This window comes from Eretmochelys imbricata, chromosome 11, assembly GCF_965152235.1.
Source record: "Eretmochelys imbricata isolate rEreImb1 chromosome 11, rEreImb1.hap1, whole genome shotgun sequence".
NCBI lineage: Eukaryota > Metazoa > Chordata > Testudines > Cheloniidae > Eretmochelys > Eretmochelys imbricata.
In genome coordinates, this window is record NC_135582.1 from 44,863,335 (window position 1) to 44,889,067 (window position 25,733).

The following is a 25,733-nucleotide window of genomic DNA, read 5'->3' on the forward strand; positions in this document are numbered from 1 at the left end:
ATGTGAATTTGGCCTTATATTTCATGTTTTAAAACTCAGTATTTACCTCTCCCAAGTATTTATGTTACCAATATACTTAAAATAAGAAGGTACTATGGTCACTACAGGTATCTGGAGCATTAAATACTGTTTTTAATGGCACCCACCATATGTGTGCTTTAGCTTTAAACAAACATGAATAGGACTTTTAGTGGCAAGCCATGGGTTAGAATTATATCAGCTTGAGAAAGTATTTCACAAACAGGGTACCTTGAAGGGCCCTGCTCTATAGTGTGAAATCACTAGCATGGAAAGAGCTTGTTGAGGCAAGGGCAAAGCATTTGTAATTGAGTTCATACAGTAATGTCTTAATAACATGGGGCTAAAACCTCAGACTCTAAAATCCAAGTGGTAGATGTTTCCAGCTCACTGGAGAGAGAGCAGGCGCAGGATTTTACTCTCGTCTAGACGTAAGATTTCTAGAAGATGCCTCAACTTTTCTGCACTATTCCTCCATATTAGGATCTAAATCTTGTACTAATCTCCCTTACTAAGCATCCTTTTTGATGCTGTGGTGAGAAACACCCTTGGATTTTCTGTCTTTTACAGGTGGTCATTCTGGTTGCAATCTCTTTGGCAAAGGAATCTTTTTGAGTTGAGGTCTTATTGGAAAACAGCAGAACTGTATCTCTGATGAGGGCAAAGTTATGTTAAGAGTTAACACAGGCTTTATTTCGAAAATAAACCCAGTTACAAGAAATGTGTTCTGTTTTTCTTCTATCCTTTTTTTGCCCACATGCAAAACATCCTTTAAATAAATAAATAATTTTAAAAAACAAAACAAAGCCAATCAAGCAACCTACCAACCCCCTGAACACACACACCTCTGCCATACTCTTGATGTCAGCAGGGCTCTAATAATCAACACTGAATGTGGCACACAATTCAAAAAAACTCTAGCTTTGCTGATCTAACACTTATCATAAAAAATAAAACAAACAAACAAAAAAGCTGCCAAGGCTTCAGTTATTAGATGGCTAAATTGGTGCTTTTCAGAAGCTTTGAAAAATAGACACCACCTTTCCCCCTCAAACGTTTATGGTCATTTTTTCAGAGTCATGGCAGCTTCCTGGCTTGAAGGATTATTTGAAACATATAAAGAGACATGTGGGAATGGTCTCCTGGTCATGTTTCTGTACCTCCTCTAAGTTTGACAAATGAGATGTGCAGGTCTCATCAGTCCCTGCCATTGGAAAGAGGGATCTGTACAATGCTCCCCCAATAAATTATATTGGGGTAGGGGGAGAGGATGCATCTGTTTCCTCATTCATCTTTTCTTTTCCCCCGGGGTGACACACATTATATATCCCATTGTAATGGATCTGCTGACTTTCCTGGCGAAGAAGAATAAGAACATTTATCTGATTGTCCCTGAACATTTCCTTTCTTCTAGTAGGAAAGTCTGCAGATTCAACCCACCTGGCACAAGGCTTATAGTTCTGAATGAGGCTTAAATTGTTGGTTTCTCCTCAATTTTCTTTATGGGCACAATGTATATATGTTTGCTTGTAGTTGGAGTTAAATTTGAAGTTGTTCTTCAGTAGGGAGTGTTTGTGTGACTATCCTGTTCTTGCTAATAACCTATGAAATAAAGTTTGAAGCAATTAGTTCTGTGAAGCAACTTTGGAAATACTTTGAACTGGCTGGGTCTTCACAGGTCGAGATTGACAGATCTAGTTCTGCATCCAAGGTGCTTCAAGCCATGGTAAAATGCATTGTAATGCATCTGTGGGCTTTCCTTCTGGAAGAAAGGAATATTTAAAATCTTCTTGTCAGAGTGAAAAGCAACATTTGTACAGATATTGGGTAATGTCAAGCAACCATAGGTAAATATTTGTGAAATCCATTAAATGTATTGATGAAACCATATTATAGAACAATGACTACGAGTGAATCTTTTTGTTTGCTTACAGATATGTAATGAAACTTTTTTTCAGAGTGAAAGTGATTCATTCTCTCTCTTTTTCTCTCCCATTTTTGTTTTAATTAAGGTGAAGTTTGGATGCCTTTTGAGTTCATCTCCTCCTTTCCAGAAGATAAACTGTGAAACTAAATAATGTGGAAAATCCTTCCCCTCTCTTTTTGTATGTGAGTTTGAGACAAGATTGGTATGGTCTTAAGAGCACAAGATCATCTCTAGAAATTAGCTGCAACTATGAGTTCAGAGGAGAAAGGTGTATCTCCTGCTCACAAAACATCCACTCCATCACATAAAAGTGCCTCCTCTTCATTGTCATCTCAGAGGGACAGTAAGCAGGTAAGGAAAAGATCCTAGACAACTGTAACTCTCTAACTTGTAACGTTTGGTGGTTTTATTAATTCATTCTTCCTCATGGTAACAAAGCCTGATGCTCAGCAGTTAAAGTCTTTTGATAATAGAATTGTGCATTTCCAATGCAGGTAAGATATGTCAATGTTTCAGTAAGTTCCTTATTCCTTTTCTGCTGTGTCTTGGAAAAGACATGGATGTGGAAGCTATTTGGGGGAAATAAATTCCAGACCTATGACATAGATGCAGGGTGTTAGGTAAGAGGGATAGAATTATGTGGGCATGGGTAAGGAAGAATTCTTCATAAGTCTTTCTCCTTTGGTTCTGGGAGGCATTTTCCTTAGAGGTGTTAACTTATGAATGCTTAAATGTTTTGCTTACTGTGTGTGAATATTTAACTTCAGATCTAACTACAGACATGTGTCATCTGTTCCGTATGGCTTGACTTGCCAGCTTCTCTTTGAAAAGGTGCATTGTATCATAAACATTTTGTAGAAACCACAAAATTTCTGAAATTGATCTGATTTAGTAGGGATTCAGGTAGAACGCTCCACATTATATTGTACAATCCCAGTTATGCTGGGCTTCCATTGCTAATATGCTCCCCAGGATCTGTGCAGTTGGAAAGCCTCACCCTGGGTCAACTCCATACATCTTTAGGGCTCTACCAAATTCATGGTCTCTTTTGGTCAATTTCACGGTCATAGGATTTAAAAAATAATAAATTTCATGATTTCATCTATTTAATTGTAATTGCAGGGGTCGTGACCCAAAAAGGAGTTGAAGGGAGTTGCAAGATTATTGTAGGGCGAGTTGCGGTACTGCTGCCCTTACTTCGGCAGTACTGCTGGTGGTGGTGCTGTTTTCATCATGGTAACTGGTAAAGTACATAAGCCAACATTTTTTTAAGTGGGTGCTTAAGGCTAGGTTGCGAATTCCAGATTTCAGCACATAAATATATAGCATGAAGTTTAAAAATGCTGAGCACGCAGAGGCTTCACTGTACTGAACACTTCAAAAGCAGGTCACATATTTAGGTGCCTGAATATGGACTTAGCATCCTGATTTTAAACACTCATTTTTGAAAATATTGGCCATAATATTTCAAACACATTATAATGTTATAGGAGAGGAATCCATAGGAGCATGAATGGCTTGTGAGTGATTAATTTTGAAGTGATGTTGAGCTAGACCATATGATAGCCACTGAAGGTGTTAGTGTACACAAGACAATAAACACCATGAATGTTGTTCTTATTATACAAAAATATAGAAGAGAGAATAAATCACCATATTTTTGTCCTACTGTCCCCGTTACGATTGCAGTTTTAATTTATATTTCCTGCTTATTGCATTGCTTGTGTTTTTATTATCTTTCTTGAGAATTAATAAAGAAAAAAACTAGAAAAAGTGTATTTCTTGTTTAGCGGGGTGGTCACCCGCTCCGGCCTGGAAGGGGTTAAAACAGCCCTGGGAAAGGGCTATCCCAGGGAGCCAATAGGCTAGGCTGACTGGGGAAGCAGCCGTAGCTGGGGCCACGCCCCAGTCAGGCCACAGCTGGCCCTATAAAAGGGCTGTGAGCCAGGAGCTCAGAAAGTCTTTCTCTAGTGGTAGAGAGAGAAGGACGTGGCTGTCTGAGAGCTGAGGAGGGTGCCTGAGTGGAGCAGGGCTGGGGAAAGGTTAGAGGAGCTGGAGAGCTCCAGCCTGGAGAACCCCCAGGCTGCAGGCCTTGCTAAAGGCCAGGAAAGGTACTGGGGTTGCAGAGGTGCAGCCCAGGGTTAGGCAAAGGCAGCAGGTCCAAACTGCCCTTGCCGATGATGAGTGGTTTACAGACTGCAGTCTGCCCCAGTGAGTGGGGGTTAGATGAAGACTGGCAGTAGCAGCTGAGGCAAGGTGGGGATAGAGGGTTGGGGTTCCCCTGGGTAGGGAGACCCAGAGGGTGGGTGTACTGCCAGGGGGCAGCACCCCATGGTAAAGGAGCACCCGGGTCCGGGAGGGACACGGGGGCCAGTGGCAGGCGAGACACCGGCCTGCAGAGGTCGCTCCAGGCTGGAAGAGCTAATTCCCGAGACGACCAGCAGGAGGCGCTGCGCCGGTGAGTCGTCGCACCGCTACGCTTGCCATGAGAGGCCTTGAAAATGTTGTGCTGCTGCATTCTTAGACTTTTCATAAGTCATTTTGGGAGGTGGCAGTTGGGTAAATAGCGGTTTCCTCAATGGGGTAATCTGTGTGGAAATGCAGTGCGACAGGACTGGATGCAGTGTCAGTATGGATTTCATTGTCACTGTGAGGATAACATTTGATATTTCTGGTCTGTGAATGATTGAAATCCTCTTGTCATACAATCCCTATCAAAGTCAAACTAGCAATTATGGAACAGTTTTCCAGTAAATTATGGTGCAGGAAACTGAATGAGTGTGAAGACAGCTATGACAAATCATTGCAGAGAGCTGGAAAATTTCCTGCTGTGTAAGTATGCTGGCATTTTAATGTAGGTGGTTTATTTGTGCAACATACATCATCTCAGTGAAGTAGTCATCAGAAAAAAGCTCTGACATCGCCACTTCGCAGACTCCAGAACTAAATAATTGATAAACAGAGTCTACTGCAGCCAGCAGTAAAAGAGAAGCTGGGTTCAAATTTTAATCAACATGGAGACTTACCATCGTTCAGTTGTAGCTGAACATCGCTAATTCACAGTGATGACCAGGGAACCCATTACAAATTAGGGTCAAAATGTAACATTTAGCCACTCACCAGGGTAGGGTTGTTGTGAAGTCCTACCTAGCAGCCTGTGGGGAGCTCTTCAGGATGGTTCAGTGTGCTTCCCTTGGTGCAGCTCTCTATTCTGAGAGCTAGTGCTGGGCTGTGGGTGGGCCAGAGCCATGAGCCCTTGTCAACTCTGCTTCCTTTGAGGCACCAGGGCTTCCCAGCGTGCACCAGGAGAGCAGTCTCTGCAGTGTATTGAACATAAGGACTGCAATTGTGACAGGCCCTTCTGTGGGCCCCACAAGTAGGGAGAGACTCTTGTCACCACCCCACAATTAACTCCGAAAAGGCTAGTCATAATCTAATGCTCAGCAAGTAAGAAATCAGAGTTAAGAGCAAATATCACGAAGCATGTGCTGTCCATTTGTAACAGTTTTGGGTTAGTTTTAAATGTATGGTAATCATAATGTGGTGTTAAATGTACGATCACATGCTTCAGAAATAAAGATGTCTTTGTATTATATGCTCTCACTCTAACACATCGGTATTAAATCCTGGCTGAGAAGGCAGGAAGAGGTTAGATTTTTTTTTTTAACAAGTTATAAAGGATCTGATCTTGCAAACACTTACATATGCAAATAACCTTTCACATGTGAGTAGTTCCATTTAAGTCAATAAGACTACTCACATGAATAAAGTTAGTCTTCTATGTAATAGTTTGCATGATCAAGCCAGATATATGGATGTTCACAGGGATCTATTGTATTATTTAGAGATAATATAAGCCAAGATTTTCAGAAGTAACTTGTGATTTTGGGTGCCTAACTTGAGATACCTTGAAGGACCTGTTTTCAGAAGGTGGGTCTCAACATTTTTTGATAAACAGGCCCCCTTGAAGTATCTCAGGTGGGTATCCAAAAACTAAGGCATGAAAAATCACTGATCACTTTTTGAGAATCATGGCGTATATATATATTATATATATTACATCACATACACAAAAACTATGTTGAAAGAACATTACTAATGTTGCAAAGTCAAGCACTGAAAAGTTAGGAGATGACAGAATTAAGGTTTCCTATGCATCCTTAGTTTGTCCCTCTCCTGCGTATGCCTTATGAATAGAACTGGTCAGACAATGTATATTGAAACAGTTTTCCATCAGAATATGCCGTTTTTTCATGTAATCATACAGATTTAATTGAAATTTCCCAAGAAAATTATTTTGGAAACAAAAGATTTTTCACTGCAGAAATATTGTTTCAAAATGTTTTATTTATATATTACTTTTATTCATCATACTTTTCTTTTACATAGTAGTCAAAATATTCTATTAATTTGTTTTATTTTTATATTTTATTTTTACAGTCATTAAGGGCAGCTGCTATTTAGTACTGATTGAAACATCTTATTATCTAGATGAGTGTCTCCTATTTATATTATAATTTAATATTTTGACACTTTGAACAAGAACAGAAAATAAGCACTCACTGTTGTAATAAATGAGCAGCAGTTTTAATACCTTAGAAAAAGTAGTCCAAGCTAACATGAAAATATTAATATAAACACATTTTGAAATAATATTTTGTTTTGAAACAAAAAGTTAAAATGATTCCAAACCAAAAATTTCCAAAATGATTTATTTTTTTGAAACTTTCATTTCACAGGAAATTTTGAAAATGTTTGTTCATATTCTGATTTAGAAATGAAAACAAATTTTCAGGAAATTTTCATTTTTTGAAAGCAGAAATTCAGTTTTGACTTGCTCTAATTATGGTAGTCTTTAATTACATGAATCCATACTATTTTCCCCCCCACGGACCTCTGCTTCATTCAGTGCACAGGTGCACCTGTTCTGGGGAGGAATAAAGGTTGTGTAGTAAAAGAGACTAGTGAATGAAGCAGGGGATTGCAGGAGGAGGTTAGACTAGATGATCATAATGGTCCCTTCTGACCTTAGTATCTATGAATCTAAGAGAAAAGATGACTTAGTGCACAAGAAACACATTTCACCTCTAGTATTGCAGACTGGGAACAGTCTGCTTTGTTCAACTCCATAACAGAGATGGAAAACAGACACTAATTAAAGAGGAAGTAAGGTGGGGTGGAGCATGACTCCAACCCATATTATGCTGAGTAACTCAGTTAACCCTTTGAGGACCACTTTACTACAGATGGTCTCATGGCTAAGATAGGTGACTTCTGCCCACAGAGCAAGTACAGCACAAGCACTGGCAGGCTTCTCCACACTGTCCTGCTTATGTGCCTCAACCCTGTTCTAGGTGTCAAAGGGTATTCCAGGCTGTGTAACTGCTGAAGGCGCTGCTGAAACTGTCTGGAATGTGATTATGTGGCTGGAAATGCCACTGGGCATGGTAATTGAAATGCTGAATTTGTGGTGTCAATGCTTATCCACCACAGGCCAGCAATACAGAATTCAGTGTCCAATGTGTTCAGGCTTAGGTTTTGGTGGTGGAAGAAGTGTAGGTTTGGGATGTGCTCTGAATGAGCCCCGACTGTCCACGTGCTGGCTCTTGTTTATTGATTCTCACGAGTGAGTCTTTGATTGTATTCTGTATGTTTTTCTTTGCTTTTCTTGAGTTTTTCTTTCCCCTTTTCCCTGTGCTTCCAGAAAACTAATACTTTATCTAGTTCAGTGATTCCCGAACCTGTTCCGCCACTTGTGCAGGGAAAGTCCCTGGCGGGCCGGGCCAGTTTGTTTACCTGCTGCGTCCGCAGGTTTGGCCGATCACGGCTACCACTGACCATGGTTCGCTGCTCCAGGCCATTGGGAGCCGCTGGAAGCGGCGGCCAGTATGTCCCTTGGCCTGCGCCGCTTCCAGCAGCTCTCATTGGTCTGGAGCAGCGAACCGCGGCCAGTAGGAGCCGCGATCGGCCAAACCTGCGGACGCGGCAGGTAAACAAACCGGCCTGGCCCGCCAGGGGCTTTCCTTGCACAAACGGCGGAACAAGTTTGGGAACCACTGATCTAGTTAATAAACATCTACAAAACAAAGAATGTTTGAAAAATAAAGAGAAATGGAGGTTTTAAGGTGAGATCTACAGAAGAAGTAACTCAGTGACCTGGAGGGAGGACAGGTATATCTGACAAATGGGGTGGTACTAGTTGAGGTATGACCCCAACTGTGAAGATCTGCTATCATAGGAGGTGTTGGAGGATGGATATTGTGATGATGGTTTGAGTGTAGCTGTATTGACCAGCTCCTAAAGAATGGGTGGAGGAGTACCTGTTTTTCAAATGAGTAGCTTTTCTATTTTAATTTCTCCATTTCTCTTTTTGAGGCTGATTCCCCCATACCTGAAAACTGTTATCATGTCATCCCTCAGTCTTCTCTTCTCCAGACTGAACAAATCCATTTTTTTCGATCTTCCATCATAGGTCGTGTTTTCTAGACCTTTAATCATTTTTGTTGTTCTTCTCTGGACTTTCTCCAGTTTCTCCACATCTTTCCTGAAATGTGGCACCCAGAACTGGACACAATACTCCAGTTCCTTCTACCCCTAATCCCCACCTGCCTTCCCCGTTCCTCTTCAGGGACTCCTCTCATGAGAGTCTCCTCATGCAGAAGGTAAAGGGTTTACTACAGCTGGGTGCTGGGGTCTGTTCCCAGTACTTTTTAATCCCAAGGGCCAAGGGCGGTCTATGGTGCATCCTGGACCTGCGAGACCTCAGCAAGTATCTAAAGAATTTAAAGTTCCGCATGGTTTCCCTGGCTTCTATTATCCCCTCCCTGGATCTGGGAGACTGGTATGCCGCCCTCGACTTGAAGGACGTATACTTCCACATAGCGATCTTTCAAGGGCACAGACGCTTGCTCTGGTTTACAGTGGGGCCCCACCACTACCAGTTTGTGGTCAGCACCGAAGGCGACAACACCAAGGGTGTTTACCAAGTGCACGTTGGTGGTAGCGGCTTAGTTCAGGCGCTGGGGTATTCAGATCTACCTGTACCTCAATGGCTGGCTCGTCAAGGGCAGCTCTAGGTCTCAAGTCCAAAGGGATGTTGCGGTGCTTCAGGCCACGTGCCACTCTCTGGGCCTACTGATAAATGACAAAAAGTCAACGTTAGTGCTGGTGCAGAGGATAAAGTTCATCAGAGTGGTCCTCAACTTGACCTGTGCCAGAGCGTTCCTGCCGCTGGAAAGGTTCCACACATTGACGAACCTCATCGCGGAAGTCTCTGTGTTCCTCCAACTACATCTGTCTGCGTCTGCTGGGTCACATGGCAGCGTGCACTTACACAGTCCACCATGCAGGAGTCTGCAACAATGGCTGGGAATGGTCTATTCCCAGTCTCAGAGACCCCCCTGGAAAAGATCATTCCCATTCCCCAGGCGATATTTACCTTGCTGCGATGGTGGACCAACTACAGGACAGTCCTGGAGGGAGTTCGGTTCGAAACCCCCCCTCACTCCATCGAGGTAGTGTTGGACGCCTTGGCTGGGGTGCGTATCTCGGCAACCTCCAGACACAGGGGATGTGATCCCCGGAGGAGGTGAAGTTGCACATAAATGTCAAAAGAACTCCGAGCAGTCTGGCTGGCATGCGGAGTCTTCCTGCCTCACCTGTCGGGCAAGGTGGTACGAGTCCTCACGGACAACACAACCTCGATGTTCTACATCAACAGGCAAGGGGGAGTGGGCTTGTCGGCTGTCTGTCAAGAGGCATTCCATCTGTGGGACTTCTGCATCAGCCACGAAATCTATCTGGAAGCTTGTTACCTTCCTGGTGTCAAGAATATGCTGGTAGACCAGCTCAGTAGCGGCTTCTTCTCTCACCACGAGTGATCACCTGCATGATCTTCCAAAGGTGGGGAACTCTCCCAAGTGGACCCGTTCGCTACCAGACAGAACAGCAAATGCCACCGGTTTTGCTCTCGGCAAGGTCTGAGCAAGGGCTCCCTCTCCAATGCTTTCTCCTGTAGTGGTCAGGGAGCCTGATGTATGCGTTGCCTCCGATTCCACTCATTGGCAGGCTCCTGGCAAAGGTCAAGATAGACAAGGCACAGGTTGTCGTGATCACCCCGGCGTGGCCTCACCAACATTGGTTCGGCACGCTCATGAGCTTTTCAGCGGCCCTCCCCCCTGCTCCTACCCAACCGCCCAGACCTGCTGTCACAGGACCACTGCCAGCTCCTACACCCCAACCTCGAGTCTCTCCACCTCCTGGCGTGGATGCTGTGTGGCTGAACCTGGAGGAATGGACCTCTTCGGAAGGAGTCCAACAGGACCCCCTGGGGAGTAGGAAGCCCTCAATCAGGCTTACTTACTGGCCAAGTGGACGAGGTTTTCCTGCTGAGTGTCTGAGCGTGGCATCTCTCCCTTGTATTCTTCCATATAGGCTGTCCTGGACTACCTGCTCCATTTGAGGAACCAGGGCTTGGCACACTCTTCCATTAGAGTGCATCTAGTGGCCATCTCTGCTTTTCACCCCCGATCCAAGAACAGATTGTGTTTCCCATGACATGATGGTCAGTTTCTTGAGAGCGCCCGATAGACTCTTCCTGCAGGTACGGACTCCTGTCCCGCAGTGGGATCTTAACTTGGTCCTCTCTAGGCTCGCCGGCCTGCCCTTTGAGGTGTTCCCTTTCCCATCTGTCATGAAAGGTCATGTTTCTGGTGGCGGTGACGTTAGCAAGATGGGTCTCTAAAATTAAAGCCTTGATCTCAGAACCTCTGTACACGGCCTTTTACAAAGATAAGGTTCAGTTGCAGGCTCCCCCACCACTCCCAGCCTTCCTGCCAAAGGTGGTCTCCAACTTCCATATGAACCAGGACATCTTCCTCATGGTGTTCTGTCCCAAACCGCACAAGACTGGTGAGGAGAGGCGTCTTCACGCCCTGGACATCCGGAGGGACTTGGCTTTCTACTTAGAATGTACCAAGCCTTTCCAAAAATTGACTCAATTTTTCGTCGCTACAGCAGATAGGATGAAGGGTCACCCAGTGTCCTCGCAGAGGATTTTCAATAGGATTACCTCATGCATAAGGACCTGTTATGACCTGGCTGGGGTTCCGCCGCTGCTGATTGTCAGAGCCCACTCAATGAGAGCGCAGGCATCTTCGGCAGCCTTCCTGGCGCACATTCCTATCCAGGACATCTGTAGAGCTGCAATGTGGTCCTCTGTTCACACATTTACTGCTCATTATGCCATCACTCAGCAGGCCAGAGACGACGCTGTGTTCGGCAGAGCTGTATTGCAATCTACATGTCGGTGCCTACCCACCTCCAGGGATACTGCTTTGGAGTCACCTAATATGGAAAGGACATGAGCAAGCACTTGAAGAAGAAAAGAGAGTTATCTTATCCACAGCTGGTGTTTTTCGAAATGTGTTGCTCATGTCCATTCCACAACCCGCCCTCCTTCCCCACTGTTGGAGTTTCCAGCAAGAAGGAACTAAGGGTGGGGGGGAGCTGGTGGCACCCCTTATACCGTGCCATGCAGGCACCCCTCCACAGGGCGCCAGAGCCAGTCCTGCTGAGGGAAAAACTTCTGGCACTTGTGCATGTGGCGAGCACACACAACTAATATGGAATGGACATGAGAAGCACATCTTGAAGACTATCAGTTACAAAAAAGGTAACTGTCTTATTTTCAGCTTTTAGCAGGCTGGGCAGAAACGCTGTCCCACCACAAGTGATTTCAGCTCTCATTTAAGCACTTAAAAGAACAAAGGCTCCTAATGGAGCCTATTTTCTCTATCTTTGAACTGTGGGGAGGAACAGATTAAACCAGGCCGGGAACACTTAGGGAGAGTCCACACCTCCTGGCTGGGACACCTGTCCCCAGCCTTCTTACTTTCACAGGGGTCTGGCATTCGAGCCCCTGGCTTAACAAGGTCCTCTCTGCTGAGGAAAACCTGAATTCGTGCTGGAAATGGCCCACCTTGATTATCATACACGTTGTAAGGAGAGTGATCACTTTAGATAAGCTATTACCAGCGGGAGAGTGGGGTGAGAGGAGAGAAAACCTTTTGTAGTGATAAACACCCATTTTTTCATGGTCTGTGTGTATAAAAACATCTTCTGTATTTTCCACAGTATGCATGCAGTGAAGTGAGCTGTAGCTCATGAAAGTTTATGCTCAAATAAATTGGTTAGTCTCTAAGGTGTCACTAGTACTCCTTTTCTTTTTGCGAATACAGACTAACACGGCTATTATTCTGAAATCTGCTGAGAGTGACCCCCTCATTTGGGACAGGTTAAGCACAGTTCATACAATAAAGACAACAACATTGATAACAACATTTCACTACCCCTGCGTTCAGTACTGAAGTGATTTGTAACCCAACACCAGCCAAAGTTGATCACTTTGAGCAACACAGCTCAATCTGCTGGATATCTTGGCAGAGTAGGTGTGTTCATGTAAATATAGTTTGCTCCTGAAGTCTCTCCCCCTGACAGCTAGCTTTCACGGGAGACCCTGCTTACACTTACAACACTCCTGCTAATACATCCCAGAATGATTTTTGTTTTTTTGCAATAGTGTTACACTGTTGATGCATGTTTAGCTAGTGATCCACTATGACCCCCAGATCCCTTTCCACAATGCTCCTTCCCATTTTGTATGTGTGCAACTGATTTTCCTTCCTGTGTGGAGTACTTTGCATTTGTCCTTAATTAATTTAATCCTTTTTACTTCAGACCATTCCTCTAGTGTGTCCAGATCATTTTGAATTTTAATTCTATCCTCCAAAGCACTTGCAACCTCTCCGAGCTTGTTGTCATCCACAAACTTTATAAGTGTACTCTGTATGCCGTTATTGAAATCATTGATGAAGATATTGAACAGAACCAGACCCAGAACTAAACGCTCCAGGACCCCACTCGATATGCCCTTCCTGCTTGACTGTGAACCACTGGATTTCCAACCAGTTATGCACCCACCTTATAGTAGTTCCATCTAGGTTGTATTTCCCTAGTTTGTTTATGAGATGGTCATGCAAGACAATATCAAAAGTCTTACTAAAATCCAGATATACCACATTTACTGCTTCCTCCCACCCATAAGGCTTGTTACCCTGCCAAAGAAAGCTATTAGGTTGATTTGACCTGATTTGTTCTTGACAGAACCATGCTGACTGCTACTTATCACCTTATTATTGTCTAGGTGTTTGCAAATTGATTGCTTAATTATTTGCTCCATTATCTTTCTGGGTATTGAAGTTAAGTTGACTTATCTATAACTCCCTGATGTATTCTGTAGTAGGGTATTACAGTGTAGCCTAAAGCTGAGAGATGAGCAATAGAGGGTCAGTAAGTGAGATGAGGAAGACAAACTGGATATTGTCCAAGCAGAAGTGTTGTTCAGATTTGACGTTAGCAATCAAATGTCCTGGAGTGAGAACATGGAAAGAGAAGACACGTCATAGTGGAACGGATGAGGGGGGAAGTATACAAGTCTTCACCAGAAATGAAAGTGATGATTAGAGTATTCAGACCAATAGAAGAGTCACAAGGACAGTGGCTTCCTGGTGGAGAATGATATAATGACTGGTATAATTGAAAGCCATACTGAGATGAGAGAAGATCTGTGGTTGGTAAGGAATTACAGTAGTTACTAACTACCTGTAGAAAGACAATCTTATTACTCTTGAAGGAGCACAGGCAGACAGAAAACTTTCAAGAAGATTTTACTGGGAGAGTTGGTTTTGAAGTGAAAGGAAACAAATTTCTCTGGAATCTTGTTGAATAAAGAGGTTGGAGACAGGATGGTCATTTAGCAAGTGAGGAAGGACCAAGTGAAGTTCTTTTTTTTCCAGAAGAGAGTAATATCTAGTTTGTGTGATAGGGAGAGGTGTATTGCAGATGCGACTGACTCAGAGAGTGATGATTTAGTCCTCGATCCAGCAAAGGACTTAAACATATGCTTAACCTTAAGCATGTGAGTAATCCCACTGAACATCAAAAGGATTACTGACATGCTTTACTTTAAGCACATGCTTAAGTGCTTTGCTCACATGGGGGAAGAATAGGAAAGCAGATTGCAATTGATGTTAGAACAGGGCAGCACATCTCTGCGTAGTGAAGATGAGAGAGCTCATAGAGGCATGAGTGGGAGAGGAGAGAGTGCCCAATTATAGGAGGATTAGTGGAGAATGAGGTGTCAGCTCTGAAGGCAGGACTGGATTCACCTGTTGTTTTAATTTGTCACACTCCCCATAGCACTTGGGCTGGGGCTGGAATAAGAAATTACACATTCAGAATAGACCTTGTGAGTCATCAGTACCCTGCAAATGTGGATCAACATGTGAAAGTGTTTTTTCACAAGCCATCCAGAGGGTCGTATAGTAAACTGTGCTTTCCATATGTCCCAGTGGATAATATGCTCCAGTTTTTCACAGATGTCTTGGCGAGGTGCCACCAAATACTGTATAAATGAGTTTACATGGCTTATCCATGTACCAGGGTGATGGGAGGTGCAGAAGGAGAAACAATGCGATTAGAAGTGGAGCAAACTGGTAGAGCTAGGTAGAAAGTGGTAGGTATTGACATATGGGTTGGGGACATAGGGCAACAAATGAATGTTAGATTAGATTAGATTAGAGGTGATTAGATAAGAGAGAACTGAGTGGCCCAAACGTTTTGTGGGATGATAGTACAACAAGGAAATAAGTGGGGGATGGCTTGCAGAGAAAAAAGTAAAAACTGCTAAGAGAGTGATTGCTGCTGGCAGTGAGGGAGAAGGAAAGAGGAGTTGGCATTTGTGACCATTGGAGTGGGCAGGAGAGTTGATAGATGTATAACAGGTGCGGAATGTTAGCTTATTTGTTACTGATTTTTCTAGTTGCCTTGATGTTCAATAAACTTTTTCTGTGTGGCTATTCTAAGATATAGTTATTGGATTCACTCTCTCTACTTTCCACATTTTCTTAGGGAACACTACCACAGATCATCTTTCCCATTGATTTGATGGTTGAGTTTCTTTTGTGATTTCTGCTACCTGTTAAGTGAGTCTTTGGCTTCTAATTTGAAATAGTATGTTCCTTGTTTTGTTTTTAAAACATTTAAAATGTACTGCATTTTAGTTCCCTTCCAGGAGACTTGGAATAAAAGTTTTGACATATACACAGTACAGTGTGATATTTTGTATTATATTGGGATTTGCAAAAATTCTTAACTTACTATTCAGTCATAAAAAGAGATGCAGGTACAGAAGACATTTTTTGTGAATTCATTATAGATTTCTGCCTCATAAGCAGTGGCAATATAAACTGTTTGGTCTACATGCTATTTACGTATTTATAAAGTGTGCCTTAAGAGCAGTGTTTATCACAGGAGATTATAAAGCAGTACAAAGTAATATTTTCTACATGAAGAGGCGGTCTAAGGTTATTATTGACTGACATCCTTTAATAAAATGTATCCCTTCCTTTTTAAAAAAGATGAGAAGAAACAAGCATGTTCACTAATTGCTGATAGCTTTGAGAGTCTCAGATGGACAGTGCTTCTAAGTGCTACGTATTATTATTACTGTGACATATAGTTCTCTTCCATTTTGTCTTCTCTATACTGATGATAAAGCTGAAGCACTGTCAGAGACTCGGGTCTTAAAACAAATAACTTAAATAGCAATATGTCACTGAAAAAATAGTGTATTCATTCAGGGATTTTGAGGGAACCAAAGAATGGAGTGGCTGAACTGCTAGCAAAACTGAATCTCAAAACAAAATATGAGATTTTGGCCCTCCCACATTTTTAAAATTCATTCATTAACGACTGAATTAGCACATCAAGCAATATTTTTCTTTCATGTATGGGATTTTATTTCTCTTCCCCTACCCCCTTCAATTCATCAACATTAATGGAGTGAATTTCCAGCTCAAGACTATTAAGAAAAGCACTATCCATCCTTTTATTGTAATGAGCCTGTAATCATCATCAAACTTCCTGTCATATACCATCATTTGAATTCTCATTCAGCGTTTGCCAGCTTATTTGTTTGCTTTGTTTTGAGTTAAACATATCACATCTGGACCACAGAAAAAGAAAATTGTCATCAGAGGATCAGACTCTCTCTTACCTGGAAATCATCCCAAACAAACTATTAACACTAATAAGGGAATGTTCCTTTTGCTGAGGCTAGTTCTTTGTTGTAGCTTTTGCTTTATCTAGTTCTGCTGATATTTCTCTCTAAACCTTTATCCAGAGGTGAAAGCTCTTACTCCTATTAAAAGTTCATCTGAGAAAAGTACTTTTAAAGCCAAGTACTCTTTCTCCCTTGCACGCAGTCGCATCACTAGTAAAGTGGCACATATAATACAGAACCAGACTTCCATAAAGGGCAGATAGTTGATACTTGAACGAACACATGCTTGACATTTCTGGAATACAAGTAGTATTATAGAACATCTCCTGAGGAACAGACATAGAAACACATACCTGGATATTACTGTTGTGCTACAGAAATGTGGCTGGAGACAGATTTATCTTGTAGTGAAAAGGTGACAAGGAGAAAATGTTTACGGGTGGCAGTTTTGCTGCTCAGCACGTTACTTTACAAGACCAGCATGTGCTAACAGAAGAAGAAAAGGTCTAAAGAACTTTGCATATGTTAGCCATAAAGATATTTGGGATTGTTATTCCTTTGTGTGGTGGTTGATGACCCAGACTGTACGCAGTGGGTATGGAGACAGAGAATACAGGGTCAGTAGAGGTGAATGGCGATATGAATGGGACAGTAATTTAATCATAGCAAAAAAGGGAGATTGCCAGAGAATACAAAGGAGTAGGAGGAGGAATAAATTGATGGAGATGCACTTACATTTCTTCCTACTCAACCTTCCCCTGAAATAACTTTCAGATTCTCTCTCTCTCTATTCCAACATCAGCAAAAAGAAAGCAGAGGAAAATGGGAATCAGCATAAGAACTGGGAAGCATATCTCAAGGTTGTTCTGTTTACAGATATTATTATTGCAGATGAAACAATGCAGATAAACTCAGTTTATATAATATCTCTAATTAAAAGAAAGGTTAGAGTCACTATACCTGCAATTGTATTTATTTCTTCTCATATTCTTACTGCTGTCCCTCATATGACTGCAATAATATGTGTTTTTTTAGATATCTTGAAACTGTTTAAACTCTCTCAGAGGATGAAACCCCTGGTGCTAGGAAAAATCTCCATGGATAACATCCATGGGTCACTGGATTACACCAACAGTACCAATGATCTCACCACACATGAAGCCGTGTGAGCTGTTTTCTGGCTTGTTGGAAAAGTTGTGTGCCCCTTTAGGGGCCAGAGAGCTTCAGAGTGATTTTCTGCTGCAGCTGCAGACCAGGTCAATGTAGGGATGCTGAGCCATCCCTTCCAGGTAACCAGAAGAGAGGGGGGACTATATAGGTCCATGGCAGTGGAGGAAAAGCACTCTTTTACCTGGACCAGGTGGAGCAGCATCCACTCTCCCACCCATGGAAGTGGTGAAATACAGGTTTTGTCAAGATATGCTGTGGGTGTTGCGTGGGGGCAGAGGAACCTGGGAAGGAATTTTCCCCTCACCGCCAGATTGGCCAAGGTGAAGTGGGTTTTTTTCCACCTTCCCCACAATGGATTTGTGGGGGAGGGCTTAGTTGGGATGAACATGAAATGGGAGTTAGCGCAATGGTGTCACAACTTATTAATGTAAATGTGGAGAGGATGTCCAGTGCAGGTACTCCATAAGGAAGGGATACAGTGGTCAGATAAAGTGGATTGGTAAAGGATTTAAAGGAGATATTATTTAAAAGGAGCGGAAACAGGGATTTCAGGACTCCTTTGACTGGTATGGCAGGGAGCCAGTGTGCCCCCCCCACTCCAGCTTCCTCTCAACCCTCATTAAAGGGGGGGTGAGGTCCCAGCAGTGGGTTGGCTGGAGACTAGAATGGATAAGGGGGAGGGCTGACAGAATCCCCTGGATATTATTGAAATGATTATGGGAAGTACCTGCACTGTACACCTTTAATGGCCGGGTTCTCCCAGACAATTAAGAAGAAAGTTTGCAACCTAATTAAACCACATCCAGGTCTCCTGACCGTCTTTCAACATAGCCGGACAATGCATCAAAGCTAGTAAAACAGACACAAATTAGTCTTCTGGAGATAAGGGAGTAAATACCTTCCTATTTCATACCTCTCGATTCAGACAATATCTTTCCCACTTCCTGTGTGTGCCGCTCCCAAGGATTACAGGTTCTCTTTTATTCAGACCATTGCCACTGAAGATGGCAGTGCTGTGAAGAGACAGAAAGTGACTATTGCCTCTGCTCCATTAATTAGCCAGCAGCTGATTCTTATGTATGTTTCTGTGCTAAGTGGAGAATTCCTGAGCCTGTAGGGCAGTGTGAGTGGTAGTTGCTTTGCAGAGCTCTTTCTCCCTCCCCCACCCCCAATTACGTAAATTTAATTAAAATAATTAATTGTGTAAAATAATTAAGCAGCAAAACTGGGAAGAAAACACAATGCCAGATTTATTCTACTTTGCATTTCCTGCCTCCCTGCCCATGAAACATTACTTTGAAAATCAAATCTGTGCCTTCTGTGAATAAGATTCATTAAGTCATCTACAGTTACTTTCATTATCTAGGAGATTTCCCTCATCCCTCTGATTTGAGGCAGGTTAGCATAGGAACATGCAGGCATTCACTTTGATGGTGAGGATATTCTCAGATCATTGAACACCAACACAGAAACAAAGTTTTATAAGATTAAAGGGACCATATAAAATACGTTTTTCCAGCCTTATTCTCCAGAGCAGATAAGCAGCTTTTCGCTGTATAAAGGTAGTGAAGACGCAACATAAGTAGGGCCCTACCAAATTCACGGTCCATTTTGGTCAATTTCACGGTCATAGGATTTTAAAAATAGCAAATTTCATAATTTCAGCCATTTAAATCTGAAATTTCATGGTGGTGTAATTGTAGGAGTTCTGACGCCTGCAGAGCTGAGCCCCCAATCAGCAGCTGCCCCTCTCCGGCCGCCCAGGTCTGAAGGAGGAGCTCAGAAGTAAGGTTGACATGGTGTGGTATTGCCACCCTTACTTCTGCACGGCTGCTGGTGGTGGCACTGCCTTGAGAGCTGGGTGTCTGGCCAACACCTGCCGCTCTCCAGCTGCCCAGCTCTGAAGTCAGCGCAGAAGTAAGGGTGATAATACTGCGACCCTGCCTACAACAACCTTGTGACCTCCCCTGCAACACCCTTTTGGGTCAGGACCCCCAAGTTGAGAAATGCTGCTCTCTCCCATGAAATCTGTATAGTATAGCGTAAAAGCACACAAAAGACCAGATTTCATGGGGGGAGAGCAGATTTCCTGGTCGGTGATGCGTTTTTCATGGCCGTGAATTTGATAGGGCCCTAAACATAAGGATCAACTCTTCACTAGCCCTCATCCTCCTTAGAGACTGTGCTTGTCACAAGCTCACCTTCCTGTTGCTGCACTTTGGAATTTTGAGGGAGGGGAGGTGCAGTGATGGGGAAGGCGTAGGTTGGGTCTCATTCAGCTAGAGGTTCTGTGTGCAATGGAATGGAGTATTTTAAGCCCCCTTTGTGATCACAGATGAGGTGAGTTGTGATAGTCTCACTCTTTCCCAGCTTCATTAGAAAATTATTCCTGGGATAAAGTAGAGGGAGGGATTGCAGTTAGGGTGAAGGGTTTGGAATGGGCATTGCAGAAAGAGCTCAATTAAACTCCAGAGGTAAAATCCTGGCCCCCATCTTGCCACTGACTTCTACAGGGCCAGGATGTCACCCCAGGACTTCAAGTTAACTGAGAGAAGTTTTGTGGTGTGAGAGGAAGCCCAAGACTAAATGATGGCGAGATTAATTCTCCTCACACCCGCAAGATAAGGTGGGGATGAGAGTCCCAAGCAAACTGGTGCTCTTAGAAACACAGATTACATTTTTTTTTTTGGTTGTATGAATGCTGTTGGTTCCAATTCCGATAACTTGGTTGTTTCCTTGTCTTGTTTGGCCTCTTCCTTCCTCATTCTTCACCTTACTTTTTAGTTTACTGTTGCTGTCTATTCCTCTAACTGTCTGTATTTTTAATATTTTAAACCAAAATTCAGTAACAACATTTAGGGCCAGAGTGATAGCAAATAAATAAATAAAGGTGTTCCCTTGTCAAATATTTCTATCTTTCAGGACGTCAGACAATCTGCATAATTTCTAGCTGTAAATTTGAGGAAGCATAACACACAAACGTTTTCCCTTAATGAAAAGCATTCCATACTAAATAATGGCCCCATGGACTTTATCCCAGCAACACATTGCAAAGTAGAGGTAGTTGTTTTGTGTCAAGGTATAATAGTCATGACAGAAAATAACTGTAAAGAAGAGCTGTACAGAAAAGTAGAGGACAGTTTCTGAAATAATTTAAAGAAGGTAATTTTGTTTGAAAAGAGTTAATTTTCTTGTTTCCAAACAAATAATCGAGTAAATTAGTCTTCATTAGAGTGCTACTGGCTGATACATGTGCCACTCAACCCAAGTGGATCTAGAAAGATGAGGGCTGCAAAAGAGTCATTTGAGTTAAAAACAGATCATGGAAAGGGTTGCTGGAAATCTGGCAGCCAAAGTTCTGCTGGGTTTCTCCATTCTAAATATTGTACAAAAATGAAATTGCAGTTATGCAACATCCTACTACATTGGCTGTTCCAAATGAGCCCTTCTGAACATCTGTGGTGGGCAAAGTTCCATCTCAAAACGGAAGGATTCTTGCCTGCCAAACAAAACTGGTGGTTAAGAAAGTAGGAAAATCATCTTGATTATTATAGTCAAGAAAGACAGTTGCTACCTCCTTAAATGACTGGACCCATGTTTTATGGTTTATTGTTTTAAATCTGATGTCATGTAAAAGTGTACGGAATCTCAACAATCTCAGATTTTTCATTAGGTTCTTTACTGGAGTTTGTAACTTGAAGGTGCTAAACTCCTGTGAGCACATGAGATTACTCAACATGTGATGTGGGATTTTTCATTGAACCAGCATTACAAGTACAATGCACAAATGTTTGTCCCAGATTGGTAGCTCAGTTTGAGCACTGGCATTGGACTATATGTTGTAAAGCAGAAGTTTCCCACTTGCAGTCTGCAGAGCTTTTGCTGGTGGTCCCTGGAGAGGTGGCTGGTCACATGATGCTGCATCTCTTTCTCATTTCTAGCTGCTAAATGACATTAAGAGCAGATGAAAATACATTAACTATTATTTTTTTTCATGTGATTAATTGCCTTGGGGATGTTTTGTGATTGCAAGTGGGAATGGAGGTAGTCTGTGCTATTCTGAGTGGATGGGAGGATGGTCTATACAATTGTAAAAGACAAGAGTGGAGGCCCATGAGACAATCTTTCTATCAAGATGTGACCCACACTGTGAAAAAATTTGAGAACCCAGGTAGTAAAGAGGGGGAAAGGTGATCTTGTGCTTAAGGCTTAGACTGGGACTTAGGAAATCTGACTTCTGTTTAACTGCCACAGACTCCCTGTGTGACCATGGGAAAGTCATTTAATATTTTGGGGACTCAGTTTCCAATTTGGAAATTGGGAAGGGTAGTCCTTAATGTCAAAGGGGTATTAGAAGAAGACATTCAGTAATTTTTGTTAGGCGCAGGGACACTGTGATGATGGGGGATGGATAAATTTCTAGATAGGAATTTGGCATGCAAGAAACATTTTTAAATTATAAATAAAGAACAGTGTTGCGCTTCTAGTAACACAGTATGCAAGAATTTGATATGTGGGCTGCTCCCACATCTGTTGGTGAGGGAAGAGGGCCAGGGATCTAAAAGATGTCAGGCCAGCCTGTCAATAAAAATATGGCAATAAATGTGAGTGCAAATGGAATCGCTAAAGGTACTGGTATTGTTCAGCTGGAAGAGGAACTGGGAGACTTTTCTTATGGTGTTCACAATAGGACTGAAGACTAAGATAAAAAGGATATACCTCAATATGATCTCTTTTCTTTGAGGCTTCCAAAGAAACTACAGAGACTCCTACCCCCTTGCTGTACTCTTATGCCCAAAGATGGTCCTACCTCAATACATACTCTTTCTCCTATTTTTGGATATTATATTTTTAAAAAGTCATTTATTTAATACTTTACATATTCATATATGTTTTGGAGGAAGGGTTTTGGGTGGGTTTCTATGAACATCTGTGTGTACTTTTTTTTGGTTGTGATCATTGTGAACACAAGGTTATGCGAATAAAAATTTCATTGTACTAAAGCTTCTAGTTATGTTTAGGTTTGATCTTGTTGTATGTATTTTTCTATTCCCTAACAGCTTCTGCCCTCATTTATGTCCGTGGAATCTGAACCTTCAATGCATGTAAACAAATTTAACAGAACAAAATGTAACTCTTGTTTGAGTTTGGAGCATATCTTTCCTGGATACTTTCCCCTCTTGCAGGATTCTCTTGTTGTAGTAGTTTTTTCATGTATAAATCAGAGGTGACTACTTATACATGGTAGAAACAAGAATAGAACATTTTGTGCAAAAAAGCCAGTACTGTCATGTTCTGGTATTACTCCTACCAATTTATATTGACAGAAACAGTAAAATCCCACCCTGGAACAAATCACACATCTAAACACATTTGATACAGGCAAAAATTGGCTATTCCCCTCCCCCTCCAGCCTCCAAGTTAAAAAATGCTTTTTACCTGCAAATATGGGCTTTAATCTTTGCTGGAAAATAGAAAAAAGTTTGACAGAATTTCTAAATGTTTTGCTTTTCAAAAACTTTGGGCAAAATGTGATATTGGTGACATTTGTTTTGTTTTGTAGGGGATGATAATACCTACCCCACAAGGTTGTTGTGAGGACCAGATAGTTCACATGTATACAGAGCCTTAGAGGTGTGGAGTGTTACTGAAGTGCTAAATATATTAGTTAAAGTTTCCAGCTCAATTTTCTCATGCATTGGTCGGAAAATGCAATACATGTAGTCAAGAACATGTATTCCACTTTGAAGTCTCTCTAAATGAGAGCCAGCTGAGGCAGCATCTGTCCTTTCCTGGCACTTAACCATTTTCTAGGCATTGCTGGGTAAAAGTGCATCTTGTTTAGAAATCAGTAAGATTTAATTCCTTCTTGAGAGGATTTCAGAGAAACCTGCATGGTTACACTGAAAGAAAAAAGCGTGCCCAGGAATTGTAATACAGCAATGGATCACTCAAAAAGATCATGTTGTGCTGTTATGCATGCAAGCGTTTGGTACTCATTTTAGCCAGTCAGGGCACTGTGCCACATATTTGTTTCCTGTAAACTGTGTAACCCTCCATTGCTCATAATTTAATGTGTTTTTTCAGCAGACATGTTCTGTGACCGAGCACTGAGTTTTCTTTATTCTTATTTTAGAGTGCTCATGTATTAGAGCGAAATATTTCTTTTGGAAGTGCAGACTCATCTGTAAGCAAGCAATTGCTCGAAACTGAGTCCGTCTCTCTGTCTAAGGTCAGTATGGGAAGGGAGGATCTCTGTGTGCCTACTTTGCATGTTTTTTAAAGAAATGCTTTAACTAGTAACTTTGTTGTGGCAGCTTTTGTGGGTGGGCTGTCGAGTATGATGCAGTTCCAGTCCTACAGCTTCTGGTTCCCCAAATGAGACTAGGGTAAAGCATACCCTTAGCTGTCAGAGAAGAAAATTTCTAATAGGGTTCACACTAACAAAATGAAAGATTTGAATTAGTATAATGTCCTGAAGCACCTAGAAACAAGCATGTGTTGTTAATGAAAATGCAGGATGCCTAGCTCTCTTTTTCAATGGGGTGAAAGAGAGAGACATGGGCAATTTGGGGAAGAGTTGCTTTAAGTATAAGGAAGCTTGTAATCTGGCTGTAGATTAATGCCATAACATGCAGGGGATAAGAGACTCACTATGAATTCACGTTTTCCTGGGCAGTGGGGACTAAGATAGCTGTGGAAACAGCACACAGTCCCAGGGAAGGGAGAACCTTGTTTGGGTTGATTTGCCGCAGACCTCTCTGGTTGACTTTGGAGCAGCATTGCTGGGTTCTGGAAAGAGTCATATCCAGAACTCCTTTTCTGGATGGGTAGTTGGCAAAGCACAGGGGTACTAAGAGTGTGTATACGGATAAAAGGGAAAAACTGAGAGGTGGGGTGTCTCAGTGCATCTTGTGTTTCATCCATTTAGGTCTGAATCTTGAGCTCCCTGGAAGTCAACAGGGTCGATGCAGATGCAGAGCTCTGCCTGCACAAAGTTCAGTGATTATAAGATCCTTATGGCTGGGACCATATCTTCTGTTATGTTATTATGTAAAGTATCTGGCAGAAATTCTCCTCTTAACAAACAATACATATTAATTCCATAAAAAACTGCTATTTGAAGAAGTGGGGTTTTTACCCACGAAAGCTTATGCTTATGCCCAAATAAATCTGTTAGTCCTTAAGGTGCCCCCCAGACTCCTTGTTGTCTTTGTGGATACAGACTAACATGGCTACCCCTCTGGTATTTTTTTTGAAGTGTATCGTAAAGGCAGGGTGCAGTGGAGAGTAGTGATATGACCATGTTCTTAAAGATCATATGCGCACACACAGGAAAAGAGTGAAGGTTGCACAGGCAATCTTGTCTTTGCCATTTGCTGACTTTGGAATGTTTCACTTTCCAATCTTAAATGTTCTTTTAATTTTAAAATGAAATTTCCTAGGTTTTTTAAAAATAAATTTTTATCATATGCAACTGTTTACATAACACTCACCTGTGCATTCCCTAGATCCTGCTGCTGCTCTGTGCAGGGCCGGTCCATTATGTAACTTATGGTGACACTCTCAGAGGACGAAAAATGCAGCTGGGAATCAATGTTAGATGAAGGTGTCCCAGCCATATCATAGAACCATGGGACTGGAAGGCACCTCGAGAGGTCAGCTTGTCCAGCCCCCTGCACTCATGGCAGGACAAGGTATTACCTAGACCATCCCTGACAGGTGTTTGTCTCACCTGCTCTTAAAAGTCTCTGATAATGGAGATTCCACAACCTCCCTAGGCAATTTATTTCAGTGCTTAACCACCCTGAGAGTGAGGAAGTTTTTCCTGATGTCCAACCTAACTCGCCCTTGCTGCAATTTAAGCCCATTCCTTCTTGTCCTATCCTCAGAGGTTAACAAGAACAATTTTTCTCCCTCCTCCTTGTAACCACCTTTTATGTACTTGAAAACTTATCCTGTCCCCTCGCAGTCTTCTCTTTTCCAGACTAAACAAACCCAATTTTTTCAATCTTCCTTCATAGGTCATGTTTTCTGGACCTTTAATCATTTTTGTTGTACTCTTCTCTGGACTTTCTCCAATTTGTCCACATCTTTCCTGAAATGTGGTACCCAGAACTGGACACAATACTCCAGTTGAGTCCTAATCAGCACAGAGTAGAGAGAAAGAATTACTTCTTGTGTCTTGCTTACAACACTCCTCCTAATAATACATCCTAGAATGATGTTTGCTTTTTTTTCTTTTCTTTGCCACAGTGTTACACTGTTGACTCATATTTAGTGTGTGGTCCAATATGACCTCCAGATCCCTTTCCACAGTACTCCTTCCTAGGCAATCATTTCCCATTTTCCCCATATCGCCTTTCAATCAGCCCATGCCCCTTTGTCTTGCTCTTCTAGCAGCAGAAAGGGGGAGTGATGGAAGAATCCCTGTGTTGCGTATATATCATTGGAGAATCACACGTACACTGGCGTGACTCTCAGTGAGTCAAGATG

General features: G+C 42.3%; 1 protein-coding gene across 4 annotated transcripts in view; it reads left to right on the forward strand.

Moving 5' to 3' along the window:
* Positions 1 to 2,194: 2,194 nt before the first annotated feature.
* OSBPL6 (oxysterol binding protein like 6) overlaps positions 2,195 to 25,733 on the forward strand; it is a 103,403-nt gene continuing 79,864 nt past the window's right edge. For all 4 annotated transcript variants that reach the window (XM_077829863.1, XM_077829864.1, XM_077829866.1 and 1 more), the window contains exons 1-2: positions 2,195 to 2,296; positions 23,374 to 23,469. In XM_077829863.1, coding sequence (XP_077685989.1) covers positions 2,195 to 2,296; positions 23,374 to 23,469 — 198 coding nt within the window. The remainder of the gene's footprint in view (positions 2,297 to 23,373; positions 23,470 to 25,733) is intronic.